This window comes from Parasteatoda tepidariorum, chromosome 3 (assembly GCF_043381705.1).
Source record: "Parasteatoda tepidariorum isolate YZ-2023 chromosome 3, CAS_Ptep_4.0, whole genome shotgun sequence".
Taxonomy (NCBI): Eukaryota; Metazoa; Arthropoda; class Arachnida; order Araneae; family Theridiidae; genus Parasteatoda; species Parasteatoda tepidariorum.
The window spans coordinates 79,445,900-79,461,679 of NC_092206.1; the positions used below are offsets into that span (position 1 = coordinate 79,445,900).

General features: G+C 27.2%; 2 protein-coding genes across 5 annotated transcripts in view; one reads left to right on the top strand and one right to left on the bottom strand.

The window, feature by feature from the left end:
• The window catches only part of LOC107448633 (lysosomal alpha-mannosidase), a 74,705-nt gene that overhangs the window by 48,528 nt on the left and 10,397 nt on the right, over positions 1 to 15,780 (bottom strand). The window contains exon 1 of one of the 4 annotated variants that reach the window (XM_043053904.2): positions 15,505 to 15,588. The exons of 1 other annotated variant lie outside the window; for it this stretch is intronic. The gene's annotated coding sequence lies outside the window, so the exon portion shown is untranslated. Of the gene's footprint in view, positions 1 to 10,143; positions 10,281 to 13,836; positions 13,858 to 15,504; positions 15,589 to 15,780 lie in introns of those variants that run through there. 2 more of the 4 variants (XM_071178881.1, XM_043053901.2) reach the window with 2 other exon arrangements.
• Positions 14,582 to 15,780, top strand: part of LOC107448617 (acyl-CoA Delta-9 desaturase) — a 64,316-nt gene continuing 63,117 nt past the window's right edge. The window contains exon 1 of the mRNA XM_071178882.1: positions 14,582 to 14,751. Coding sequence (XP_071034983.1) covers positions 14,678 to 14,751 — 74 coding nt within the window. The 5' untranslated portion in view covers positions 14,582 to 14,677. The remainder of the gene's footprint in view (positions 14,752 to 15,780) is intronic.

The window sequence follows — 15,780 nt, forward strand, 5'->3', positions numbered from 1 at the left end:
TCTATTTTTTCCCCATAGATACATTTTTTAATTTGCTTAAAACACATGGTTTTAGAATAATTTATATTTAGAGTTGAACCAGAGCGTATCCAAACGCAGAATGCGAATACTTTCACTATGTCAAAATATTCGCATTATTTTTGAAGGCAGTAAAGAATTCAATTTAAACAAACAATGAAATAAATTAATGCATTCATTTTCTACTTCGTGGGAAAAATTTATTTCAAAACAATAGCAGGTCTCAAAAAATAGCATAAATACATAAAAAAAAATTATGTTTTGAAGAAATAAGGTATGGGTTTAAAAAATTATTACTTACATGCTAAAAGAATACTAATTAATTATGCTTAATTACAATTTAATTATTTGTGAAATGAATTAGAGGAGAGGAACAAAGTCAAAAAAAAAAAAAAGCTTTAAATTTAAATCTTTTTTTTCTTCCTCTTTCGATTGTCAAAACAGTCTTATGCAGTGAAGTGTGTCGTTTAATTTTAACCGGTCGCCTTGAATTGAAATCAAAATCATTTTGTACTTTCTGTAATTTCGCTTTCATTAGTGTTAAAATTAATTATTAGAATTAAAATAATTTAATTTCATTAGTATTAAAATTAATTATTATTAAATTAATTAGTATTCAATTAATTATTATTCAATTAATTATTATTCAATTAATTATTATTCAATTAATTATTATTCAAATTAAGTATAACTCAAATTAATTTATTTAAAATTAAGTATTATTTATTAATTATTAGTATCAATTAATTATTTTTAATTATTTCATTAGTACTAAAATTATTTTCCAAAATATTTTTAACCTAATTTTAATAACTATTTTGCGAAGATATTGATCTTAAACACTTTAAAGCAATCGAGTTAATTAATATGTTATCACTGTATATTTTTTAAGATAAAACTTGGGTGCATTGCCGAGAAAACTGGAAATCAGTGGACGGGACATCACATATTTCACCACCAATAGGTTAAGCGAAAAAAATCTTGCTGACAAAAATAATTAGCATTTTCGAATTTAGAATAGAACATAATATTAATTTTCAGCAATAAAAAAAAAATGCTTTTTTGGGATCGGAAATTTGAAATAAATTCCGTCAGAGAAGAGATTGATTTTTTTTTAAAATATATAACGATAAAACACAACTTACATGTCATTTAAAATAATAATAAACATATAATTAATGCTACCTAACAATTTTTAGAAATATTTGTACGTCAGATTGTTTAAAAATTAGGATAAATAATTAAATAAATAGTGTTTCATCAGAAAGTGATAAGGATACAAGAATAATAAACAAATAATATTTGTTTAAATCCATAAAACTTTAGGCACATTTGGACTACGTTATGTAAAACAAGAAACTCAAGGATTAATAAACATTTATCGAAATCAAATCCTATCTTGCTCATCTAAATTAAAAGAAAAAGAAGTCTCATTGCGACGAGGGAAATGAGATAAGAATAGATCGAAAAGGAAACGTTTCCGCGTCATTTATACAAAATGCTACATTATTTATTTATCTTTTAAGTCTATAAAATATTGCTTCCATTAATAGTATTTTTTCGATTAGAATAGTTATTAGAATAATTTAATATTAAAAGTTAGCAAACGATTGGGAATACCGCTTATAAAATCACTTGCTTTAAAACCATTTTCATTTCAAAATATTAATTTTAAATAAAATAAAATATACAATTATGATATAACACTTAAAAAAATCTGAGCATATTCCTTAACATTATAGATGAGATTAGACTCAGACTACTAGTAAACAATTTCGAATACCGTTTATAGAATCATTTGCTCTAAGACTCATGCCTTTTCAGAATAAAATATTAGGTGAAATTAGACTAATTTTATTAAGAAATGATTCTAAATACCGTTTATTACCTATTATATGATTATAGATATAGACTTATATAGATTATCGAAGACACACTCATTTTCATGTAGAAATATTAATTTCTAATAAAATCAAAAATATAATTGTTATATACCCCTTGTAGACTAAACTTCACTCTAGGCTGAACTTCAAAACTGAGATCTGCGACGCTGACGTCACATTTTTTGCTCTAATAAGACTTTGCATAAAGAAGCGGTTGCATTTCAGTGACAGTCAATAATAAAATAAGTCGATTTTTAAAATTTAATCGGCAAAAACGAGAATCATAGCAATATCAAAACATGCTAAATCCATCATTTAGTTTCATAATCGCCATTTTGTAAAAGTGAGATTTTTAGGACCTATGTTTAAAATAATAAATAATTTTGATTTTTCTTACTATTTTCTCAAGTTTTTAAAGCATATAATAACAAATTCCATTGTGCCCCAATAAACAAACAAACAAAAAATAAAAAATAAAACAATTACAGCAGGAGTGGATTACGTTTCTTAAGGAAATTGAGCGGAATTATGAAATTGGTTGGGTAAATAAATCCAAATGAAAACTGTTTTTGAATTAATAAAATAGTTATATAGAGTGATTATCATTCAAAAACAATGATGGTCACTCATGCAGTAAGATAAATCTAGCTTCAAACGACGTCAGAAGCGTTTGATATTTTAAAATAAATTTTAAGTTTAAGAAAAGGCAATACTAAAATATAAATTGCTTAAATTTTAAATTTTGATTGTCAAGAAAAGCATGTTAATATTTTAAAACCCTTCGCTATTAAATTAAGAAAAAAAATAGAGCACATGCTCAATAAAGTATTAAATATGCAGATTCAGTAAAAATAAAATGTAAGTCTAGTAATCAATTTAGATTTTAGTGTATTTGCCGAATTCTAACTGATATTTTTCTTCTTTAATGTAGACAATCCTGTTAAAAAAAAAAAAAAAAAATTGGCCTTCTATTAAAATAAAATGCTCTCAGATTGGTTGTTAATTAGCGCATGATTTTAACAATCTGCACTTCCTTGATTCATACATAACGATTTAGTACAACATAAAGAAGTAATGAAAGATGGCTACTGAGTTTTACGAGGAAGGACTCAAAAGCTAATAAAGTTGTTAAGATAACAAATCAAAGTTTCCTATCTCGTCCAGAGAAAAGATAATGAGTTAGTGCTAGCGTTTATGCAACGCGATGAACTGACAAAGTGACAATAGCAGCTGGACTCGCATCTTAAACTGGAATTCGTGACACTAAACGGCCAAGAATGTGATCATAAACTTAAGTTGTCGAATGGAATTAGAGAAAAAGCCACAGTGAAATGAAAAACACAAAAACATGATCGGAGTTTTTGAAAAAGTTTGGAGAAGTCCTTCGTTTAATAATGTTTTTATTTATTTATTTATTTTTAATAACCGTCGTTGAACAGCCGACCCATTTTCGGAGGGCTTACAACTACTAATGTTCAACTCCGTAGCCTTGTAATTTTGAACCCAATCCAGAAGACAAGGGAACTCCTGGATGGAGAGAAAATTTGCCTTCACTTTTTGTGGCAACTATCCAGCATTTGCGTTACTCGGACAAGGAAATCACGAAAACTTCCCACTGTTAGACTGACGGTAAGGGGACTCAAACCCCATAATCCATGTACCGTTGAGGATATTTCACGTCAGCACTGTGGTCGGGACAAACCGGATGCTGAATTCGTATCTGCCAGCCATTGCTGGGAATCGAACCCGGTTCACCTCATTGGAAGGCGAACGCTCTATCCTCTGAGCCATCACGGCTCTTTAACAATGGTTAAAGAAGATCATGATCTCATCTCATTTTTCTGGAGGAAGACAAAATTGTATCTCAGAAATGTTAATTATTTCATTTTTTTTATTCGCAATTAATGGGTCAGAAATCTCATTTTGAATTGAAAGTTACATTGGAGATTAGATATAGATAGGATGATCAAAATAATTCATAATTAACATCATAGTAATTCGTAATAGTAATTCAATAGTGACCAGAGAAAAATAAAAACTAGGAACAAAAAGTTTATTAGTGAGTGGACTAAGTTGCTCAATATCTGATAAGGAAGAAACCTCTCGTAAGTTCGGCATAGTCATTTATTTATCAATGAATTATGAAACTGGCGATTATAAACCCTTAAGCAGGGTGAATCATACTTTAATACGATAACATCATGTAGTATCAGTTAAAGAAGGATAATTAGAAATAAAAATGTGAGTGTTAAATTGATTCATAACTTTAAATACATTTTATGCAAAATATTGTTTTCAAACTATACTGACAGTTTATATACCCATTTCTTCAAATCAAAGTTTTAAATTTTGGTAAAACGCGTCACAAAAGTTAATATATTTGAAGTGTATAGCTTATAGTAACATTCGGGCAAAGTCGCAACCTTTTCGTTGGAAATCACTTAAAATGAGATTTTTGGTGCTTTTTTTTAAGTTTTTGGTCGATTGTTTTGAATATTTGACTTTTTTTTTCAAAGCACTTAACGCAATTTTGAACTATAATTTTTTTTACTTCAATATTTTCACAGTTGATGTCATAAAACAAAAGTGTTTACTAATTTTTGTTCTGCTTAGTGTACATGTAACCAGTAAAATAAGAAAATTGGCATCGTATACAATGACAATGGCCAGCAAAATATGAAACAATTAAACATTTCACACATTGCTTTAACGATGTATGCATCACCGAATGGCAAAATATAAAATTGAAATAGTTCATGCTTTCATTTAGTGATATTACGATTTATTAATGCTTGCGGAAAGTAATTTCGGGATGCAACAAGCAGGTTAAAAAAATTTTTAATTTTATTTATCAATAAAGGCATAAGTTTTTACTAATTGCCATGTATTATTAAAAAGCAGGAATAATTATTCGAAAGGGACATGGGGATTATCGTCCCGTATATTCTTGCCCGGTATTCCCTACACCTGTTTTATTTTAAGTAAATTGTATCCCGTTATATGATGGCCTGGCATTTCCAACACTGATGTTTTTTTAAGGTTTAAGGTTATTGCCTGGTATTCCAAACACTGTTGTTTTCCTAACTGGATATTATTCATTATAACCAAATAAGACAATTAAAGCAAAACTTGTGTTTTGTAAAAGAGTGATATTAAATTTTTTATGCTGAATTCTCATGACCTTTCTGTGTGATTTTCATCCATGAAACCATATTACCATGCATTGCCTAAAAACTTTTGTCATTATAAGCAATGCTAGGTAAATTATGCAATAATTTTCTTTTTATATACTTTAAAAAAAATTTCCTTTTTTATGGCAATATAATGCCTGGCAATATAATACCTGGCAATTTCCCCCTTTGTAACATATAAAATATTTCGATTTGGCTGAATATCCATTTATTATTTTTGCATTCAATAAGTAAATCAATATCTCAATAAGTAAATCAAATTATAATAAAATTTTAATCATTTTGATAAAACATTCCTAAGTTACTTTTTATTATAAATACAATTACTTTTACCTAAATGGGACCAACTCATTAATTTCGCAGCTCAATTGTTGTTACTATTGTTCCATTTGAAGTCCATTGCCAATTTTATGGATCAATAACGAAAAGAAAAAAAAAACTTACAGTCGAGTTCAACCACGAATTTTTAAACGTAAACATTCATTTCTGATCACGTGCAGATTTTGATATCTCTTCTTATCTTCTCTTCATCAAATTATAGAGATTTATTATAACGATGTTATTTATTTGGGGCACTCATGTGAAAAACAATATCGATAACTCAAATTTCGTTCGTAAAGAAGTTCTATTTCTTACTGATTCACATAGTGGAAAAATTAATCATGCTGTTGTTTCTCTCTATATTCTTAAATTATTTACAAACACTACATTCATATTTGTCGAAAGGAAACATGAATTAGCTGCCAAAATCTCGCCACGTGCAAGTCAATAAAAACGAATAATTTGTGCAGACCCTCAGTTGAACGATGTGTTTTATGTTACTCAACAACTAAAGTTTAAATTGAAAACATTTTTTTTCTAATTTATCATTTATCGAATCATTTTTTTCAAAAGTTTTTTAAGATTAAAATTTTTTTTTTAAAAATGCATCATTTTTCGAACAGTTTCGAACAGTTTCAAAAATAGTTTCAGTTTTAAAATTTTCCTTAAGTCATGTAATAATGAATCTTCCATTCGAATTTTCTTCGATTATAACATTTGTTAAACAACCTTATATGGTTAAAAGGACATGAAATTTTTTTTTAATTTTTTGAAAAAATATTTTTATCTAAAAATTTATGAAAACTTTTATAACACTGTCATTTTTATTAATGAAACAGTTTTGAAAGATATTATAACAATTATATAGGCAATTTCGCGTTATTTTAAAAAAAATTGATATTTATGGTTATAAAATATCATTTTTTCTATTTTTTTTCCCTTTATTTTCATCCTAGCGTCTTAAATTTTATAATAAATTTTTCTGAAAGTTAGACATATAAATAATTTATATAATAATTTAAAAGGTTGCTAAGGATAAATCTGTAGAAGAAAATTATAACAAAAGTTCTTGTTGTCGTTTGAGCGCATCTAAACGCATAACTCGGTATTTATTGAGGGTTGTTAAGTTTTTGACATACACCTGTTTTTGACAGTTTTAATCATTGATAAAATGCGTTTATACATTGCTATATTATTTTTACCAATACATAAATGCATTTCAGTATTATACATATTTTAAGTGACACAAAGCCCATACTGTTTTAAGTCAAATATTAATACTACTTTTTTTTTATATAATTTAACATGTAATGAAAAGAAATATATCCAGATAAAAAGCCTATTCACTACAGAAATATACTACAAATATGGACCACTATATGATAAAAAAAAGATATACTAGTAGCTATATAGATGTAAAGTTGTTATAAAGAAAACATTTTAATAATGGAAAAAGAACTTTAAACATTCTACTATTCTGAACTATTACCGCCACTTTTCCCTTACACAAAAACACAAGGTGTGTTAGAATATTAGAAATCCAGACTACTTACAATCTTTTCCTACTTCAAATTAAAATACATGATTTTAATTAACTATTTTCTTTTTCTTTTAACGATTCGATTTGTAAATGTATCCAATTTTATAATTATAATTTTATGCCTTAGTAAAACATTAAAATTCGCAAAAAAAAAATTTCTAATATTTTATAACAACAAATTATGACAGCTAAAAAATATGTTTCAGTTTTACAAATATTAATATTAAAATTATAATCGCACAAAATTTCATTCAGTCTATTTAAAACTTTCATAAAAGAATGAAAGATCTCTAAAAATAATAAGATAAATATATTAATAAAGAGTGAAATTCGTTTTCCTCTCATCAAAACTAATTAAACTATATTTTCTATTTTAAAGCAATTTAGTATTGTCAATAATACAATATTTATATTGGAGCATATATGTTAATATGCTTGTATAAATTAATTCGAAATTTTAAATAAAGACTATAAAAAAATTCCCATGATTTTGTGCGATTTTGTGATCCATGATTTTGTGCTATTATTCTAGTTTTTAACCAGTTTTTGACGCTTGTCATGTTAGAAACCTAACTCTGCTTTTGCACAATTTTACAGTAGATATAATAGGCATTTGCAGAAACCAAATTTTACATGATGAGGACTCATCCTGATGAAAATTAAAAATTTATTTTCTAACTTTTAATTAATTTTTTAATTATAAAATGTTAAAACCATTTTCTTGAATTTTACAATATTTTTGCTTGCTGAAACCCATCGCGTTCAAACAACTACAAAACACGGAGTATCGGATACAATACTCAATTGCCGCAGCATCGGATACAATTCACGGAGTATCGGATACAATACATGAGTATCGGATACAATACTCAAGAGGACAGAACGTCCTCTTGAGTATTGTATCCTTCAATACAAAGTCTTGTTTTCAAAGGGCAAAATTTTTGATACAAAAAATATTGTAAAGTGATTTGCGAAACCTACTTTTTTCCGCAGTCATATGTAAATAATCTCATCCAAAAATTCTGTTATAAAAATATTAACTTAAAATTCAAATAAATATAATGAGTTACTTAAAACATGATCGGTGAAAGGTTATGAATTACACGATTTATTATGATTTCTCTCTTTAAGCTAGAAAAAAAAATTTCTGTGAAGCAAATGACAAATGAAAGAGCTTTGGTAAGAGTTCTATCAAAAAGTCCTCCACGAAGACAAATTTCTCCCAATACTTGACCAGGAGTTCCCTTGTCTTCTGGGTGAGGTTCAAAATTACGAAACAATGGAAGATGAACATTGGTAGTCGTAAATGCTACCATTTCAATTTGCCCTTAAAATATTTCCTTGAATTCAAAGCAATGATGTTAATTGCAGCAGAGGTCAGCACGTAACCCCATGTCGTCGAGTTCGTTTAGACGACAGCAACAGCAGGTAGTTTTTTTTTTTTTTTAATCAAATAGGAATTATCTAACCAAGCTGAAAAATAAAAATAAAAGAGGAAATGATAATTGTAAGCACATAATTCTCTTTATTCCAAAATTTTCAATTCACATGAACTTATTAGGAATAGCAAGACGACGAAAATAGTTATATTTTAATAGTTATATTTTAATAAAAAAAATTATGCACATTTACTTAAATATTAATAAAAACAAAAAGAAAACTGAAGTATTGTATATTTTTATTGATATTTTTTTTAATTACATAAATTAAAAGAAGAACGGCGAAATATAAATCTGATAGAATATTTATTACTTTATATTTACTTGCATTAAAACAAAAGGCACGAGAAAAAGACAATATATTAATTTTATAATTGTACAATACATTGAACTAATATAAAAATTAAATAAATTAATAATTTTTTATAAAAATAAGTTAAAATATGAAACTACTTAAAAATGACGATTTTGAGCTACAAAATTAAGGAAAAGAAAAATTAGGAAATACAAATATGAAAAATTTCTCGTTTTCAAGTTTTCCGTTGCCTTTAAACTCGTCATGAAAAAGTAAACTTTGTAGTTATGATCTATTTATGAAAGTATAAAAATTAGATAAGAGAAACATTTATAAACAGGAAAGAAGAACTGCGAAAACAATTATCATTTGCTTAAAATAAACGAAAAACCGAAAAATATAAATCTGAAATTTTACCTGTATTAAAAAAAAGTTCACGTAACGGCTCTATATTTATAAATTTTTAAATCTTATAAGTAAAAGCACTAAAATATTATCTATATTAATTATTTTTGTGTAAGAATGAACTGGAATATGAAAGTACTTAAAATTGATGATTTTAAGCTGCAAAATAAAAATAATAAAAATATGAAAAATTATTTTCAGGCCATTCTAGCTTCTGAACTTATGATAGTTTTCAACATATAAAAACTCGGAGCAATCATTATCCTTAATATGAACAAAAATAAAAGAATCATTGATTAAAAAATTGTTAATTGCGTAAAATAAACGAACGACTATGTTAAATATAAATTCGAAATCCTTTTTATATTTATCTGATTTAATACAAGGCACACGAAGAAGACTCTAAATTATATTTATAAACCGCATTTTAAACTATTATAAAAATTAACAAAATTAATTATTTTATATGAGAAAGAATTAAAATATGAAATGACTTAATACGGACGTTTTCAAGAGACAAAATAAAATAAAATTAAAACTATTAATTGTAGACATGAAAATCATCCTTTATCCAGGTCTTTCTATTCATCCGATATTATTGATAATAAATTGATAATTTCCGATAGATATCGATATAAATTACGATTTTCAACGAAAAAGAAATATAATAATATAACACGCTAAGGAAAATTAAAGAAATTAGATATATTAACTTTATTAAAAAAATTAAATAAGCCTTGCGGGAAAAAAACTATTAATTGTATAAAATAAAAGTAGAATGAATGAATAAATATAAATCTGAAACCTTAATTGAATTCACCTGCAACAATTATACAATGTAATAATAATACAATGTGTAACAAGGGTTATATAATGTGTAGCAAGGGTTATACAATGAGCAAGGATAATTTTTTTAATTGAGTACATTAATGTATTAAATTAATGGAAAATTAAACTAAATTAATGTACCAAAGAATGAACTAAATTTAAAATAATTTAAAATTGACGATTTAAAAAAAAAGAGTTGCAAATTGTAAATATGGAAACTTACTCCACGTCAGGTCTTCCTTTTCACCTGAACCCCCGATGCGCAAGATGCAGATGAAGAAAAATCTTTCTTCCTGCTCATTCCCTTCTAACTAACTAACAAGCAAAATCACCAAGTGACGCAATCTCTCGAGCAAGGACGGACGCAGTAGCCGTCAGTTCTATTTTATTTATTTGTCCTTTTTTTTTCTTTTTTTTTGCTCCACTGATCTCATCAGAAAATGATAATCTCGGAGCCGAACGGAAGTTCAAAGTTTATCGGCAACGATGGACGACAATGTTGAGATTCGGAAGAAAGCTTCTACGAATTGAGTCTCCTAAAGTCAATAAGTTAAATGTCGAATAATAAAATGATGATTGAAAGATGGAGAGCGACAAAAAAATTAATAAAATGGAATCGAGTTAACGTGATCTGTTGCATGTTTTCCTGATTAAATTGTGAGAATTTTAAGATAGTTAAATCAAAAATTAGTTTTCATATGATGCTAGAAGGCTATATTCCCTGCTCGCTACATCCTCACTTACCCCAAAAACTGCTTCGCTACTCTTGGCGTTAAACTGTAATATCAAAATTAAAATTATTCAATTAAAAGATCAAAAAGTTTTTTTTTTATTGCAAGTAATAGTTTCGTTTTGATTTATTTCTGATTCTATTGAAATAAAATTGAAAGCTTAAATACAAAATAATTTCAATTTAAATTATGAAATAATAATAAGGTAAAATAATCTTAGTTTTTACACCTTGTTAAATGTTGAAATTATTTCGATTTAAGTTCTTAGAAATTTTGATTAATATTATACAATAGATTGTTTCGCAAGAAGCTTATACAATATTGTAAAATAAACAAATAATATCTATTTTTCTAAAAAAACAGACTTTGGGAATTATAAAAGAAAACGCATTTAATTACATAACTTTTTATTTTTCTCTAGGTTGTTTATTAAAATCAAAAGTGTAGAAATGGAGCACATGTCGGTGGAGTATATTTCGAAGGTTATTTTTTTTTCCGAATAGCTTTGGCTTATTATCTTTCAAATGATTTGTTATACAGCGTATTGAAATTTCTATTGATAAAAATTCGTTTTTTAATAACAAACTTATAATAAAAAGATTAATTTTGAATTGGTGCTAAATAAGAGAAGAGCAAAAATTACTTGTTAAAGGCATCGCTATGTAAAATGTATACTAATAATACAATTATTATAAAAAGATTTCATCTATAGAATTTTTACCAAATTTATTATAGGTTATTCCAGACTTTTTTCAAGTTTATGTGAATATGTGAAAATAAGGTATTTTTTGGGACTTTGTCCTTTTCATTCTTGGATTTCCTCAGTTCATTATTTTTAAGTTTTTTGAGATCTAGAAAAGTGTCACGGTCTATACAACTACAAAATGGCAAATCGATACCCGCCCAGCAAACAGACATAAACAAATTTTGCCTCCATTTTGTATAAAAACCAGTGATCTAATTCCAATTGCACAAATTTCGTTTTAACTGGCACCATTATTCACAGAACCAGAGGTCTTATTCCTTTCGCACGGATTTCGTTTTGATTGGTTTCATTTTTAATGAAAACCAGACGTCCAATTCTAATCACACAATTTCGAATTTTAGCTTCATTTTCCCCATAAACCAGCAGTTTCTTCTTCACTCACACAAATTTTGTCCATAATGATGAAATACACATTTTTGCTTTGTTTGGAGAAATGTAGAATGCTAGGAGTTAATGTGGACATAGTCGAGTCTAGTTGTGATGATCATGTACTAAGATAAAAATTTACCGCCTACGAAAACGGTTTGATTCTAATTCTTTTCAACTTCATGACTGAGGTATTATTTGACATCTTTGTTCCATTTCATGCTTATTTAATTAGTTTTTGCTTCGATTTTTTCCATCATTTACGCTGACTTAACAAGCATGCCGGCATCCCTGTTAGGCCATCCATGTTATATGATTCATTCAACATTTCGTCTTAATAAGACCATACGCTTACTTTGTTGTTTGTTTTCAAAATGAACTTCTTCAAATAACTTGATGGACGCGAAAGGAAAATCTTTTACGAATATGCACAAATTATCCATAACAAACTATAGTTCTTTTTCTGAAGGCAACAGTATTATGCTTGTTAGTCGAAACAAAAATAAATTAAAATTAACAACGAAATATTTGTGATAAACATGAATAGAAAAAAAGTGTACAGAGAATTATTCTTATTATTATTCTTGCTATTCGTGAATTATTCTTGCCACAGTACATAAGAATAATTCTTCTCAAAGAATTATTCTTATGTACTGTGGCAATTTCCCTGTTGGACACAGGCAATTTAATTCTGTTGCATCCAAAAAATAATCAAAATTTTATGTTTAGAATTTTGATCAATATTTTAAATGATAAACATTAAAAGAGACGAGGGGGGAGGAGGGGGATATTTTAGTCTTGATGGCGATACTTGATTTCATGCCATAGAGTAAAGTTTCCATAGTTCATGCCATAGAGTAAAGTCTATGTTTCATGCATAGGATTTGACGCAACTAGTTTTACCCCCTTGATGCAAACGGGACAGCGGTGTCATTTTTAAATATAATTTTACCTGATGCTCAAATTACGAGCAAAAATATATTTTGGTATTTTTTAATTATTATGAAAAGTCCAATAGTTACTATTTGTTAGATGATCGGAATTATATTTGTACTAAAATATAAAATAGAAAAAAAGTAGGTTGAAAATTTTTTTCTCATTAATATTCAAATAATAATCAGTCACTAATTTTGTAAATTGAAGAAATTTGGATAATGAATAACTGCTTCTTTTAGATCAAAATAACTGCAAATCTGAAAAATTCTTGTTTGGAAGTCAGCGTTTAGAAGATTTCACCTTTGATCTAGAAAAAGACACCAGATTTTCATGTTGTATTTCATGACCATAAATTATTAAAATACTAAACATAATATTCTTCACCTTTTTTTTTACCTAAATGAATACAAAATAGTGAAAAAGTATGAAAAAAATATATTTAATAAAAATTCTGCGTCAAAGGGTTATTGAGAGTAATCTAATGATTAATTCATTGATAGCAATCAACATCATCGTCCGGAATAATTCGACGTGATTAACCACTTTTTTACAGTGTAATATAATACATAAAAATATAATAGTACATAGTATAAGTATATAAAGTTAGTATAAATGACTATATTGAAACAAAATGTTTTTACAAATACATTTCCAAATTTATACATGGAATTTGAAAAAAAAGTTTACTCCAATAAGACTGAATAAAATTTACAGGTAGAAAGTAAAAAAGCCTTCAATTAGATAACAGATAATTAAAATTAAGTAATCTTATAATTATTTGAACAATTCTACATCTTTTCCCGTGAACAGTCCAAAAGCGCTTTGACCACGATTGCGATGAAATTTGAAAAGCTTTCACCGCAGTTCACGGTTTGTCAACTTGAAAAAAGTGGCAACAGAGTTTGACTGTAATGAACTAAATTGGATCGGTCTAAATGGATTTTTTCAAGTTAATAGAAAAATTCAAGCAAATAAATAAAATAAATCAATAACTTTTCACTGATAAAAAAATCAGAAAGATATGCTTAGTTTTATCAACGTACAAATGCTTATTTTCTATCAATTCAATTTTTTTTGTTAATGTATAAAAGAGTAAAAAAAAATTTTTTTAACCTACGCTGATGTCTCGTTGTTTGAAAGAGTCGCCAATTTTTTTTAAAGGTTGATTTCTTAATACATCAGTTCCAGCAAACAGATATCATTAACTTGTTTTAAGAAGCTCTTAAATATTCAGATATGCCGAGTTATCCTGAAATATTTTTTTTAAAAGCCTATACATCTGAGGTATATGTTAATCATTTATATGACGTATATTGCTTATAGAGTCCATGAAATATGTAAAAAGTATTTCTACAAATGATAGGTGGTCGTTTTTTATTATAACATTTCTTATATTATAAGTGTTAGTAAATTATTATTGAAATTTGATAAAAATCGAAGTTGTATAATGTACTTACAACATCTTCAAATTTTCAATTTCAAAACTCACTTATTTGATTTTAACTTCTTTATCGTAAGATTTTGTATAATTATGTACTAATGACAAGAAAGTAGTATAAAATTATGTCAAATATTGCTCATGAATTCTTATAGTTAAATCATCTGATAGTAGGGGAGAGTGGGGTCAATTGTATGGGGGAAGGCAAGGAGCATCAGAACTACGTTAAGTAACATTTATTCACATAAAGGACATAACACAGGATAATATACAAAATACAAGACACTTAACTTATTAGAAGAGGCCGTCTGCCTCATTCGATGTGTGTGTAGGAGTGATGTGGAGGTACGCCAAGATATGCGTGGGGAAGGTGCGCAATGATATATGTACGTGTGCGTGACGTATGGAATACGTTTCCCACAATTGTAACAGGGTACGATTGTAACAGAGCGAAAATTTTGAGTGCCGGGTTCTAGATTTGGTTCCTAGGTGGATCACAAGGTGTATTTAATAAATCTACATGTACACTCCTGCTGGCAACCATTTTTATGCACTTTTGAAAAAGTTACATTACAAAAGATATTTTCACGCTACGTAAGTACTTTTTTTTGGTATTAGAATATTATATTGTAAAAAAGCAATTTTGTTTAAACAAATAAAAATTATTAACCGAATATGTAAGTGGACACCTTAATTAACATTTCAATAAAAAATTGGTTTTGTTAATTAACCAGCATTGTTTTTAACAAATGAAACTGAAATGGCGTCTTGAGGACGATTGTAACAATAAGTAAAGGGACGATTGTAACAGCTGAAAATAAATAATCTTATGTTTACAAACCATTACTTAACTCTTTAAGAACCACCAATAGTTTCCTATATCATTTATATTATGTTGCATGTGCATTATTTTATTTGTCACCTTTCACAGCATAAATTAAAATTTTTAACCCCTTAAAGTTAAAAGTTTAACCCTTTAGGTTTCTGCTCATTATTATTTTTACTCCTAAAATATCACTACTATTTTGATCAATAAAAAAATATATCACAACTATGATAATATGTATAATTAACTATGTTTTAGTTGAATTTATGAACTGTTACAATTGATCCCGTAAGGGGGGACAACTGTAACAAGTACACGAATGTCAAAAATTTTTAATAACTAATATAATAACATTTAAAATAAGGTATTTATTTTTTTTCTAGTGGAGGATACTCTACTTTACTCGTCTGTCAATTAATACTAATAATATATTGGATTTTTTGTTAGTTAAAAATAGTTAAGTAAAAAATGTTACAATTAACCCCACTCTCCCCTACACAATTTCATAAAAAAAAACTTACCTAATACAACCATGACATGTGTTGGATTGTGGATTTGGCGATCAAGTGACAAAGCCAAACTTTTTTTTATATAGATGCTTCTCGTGCATGATTTCTTTTTGGACACCTGCCATTTCGTTAAATAAATTTCTAACTTAATGCTAAGAGAGATCTTTTATTTCATTCGCCAAATGGTTCGATTTTGTGAATGTCACGAAACATGATGAAGTTTTTAACTAAGTCACGCATCGCCAATTTTTGCTTCTGAACTAAACGTGATAATTGCTTGCATTTAAC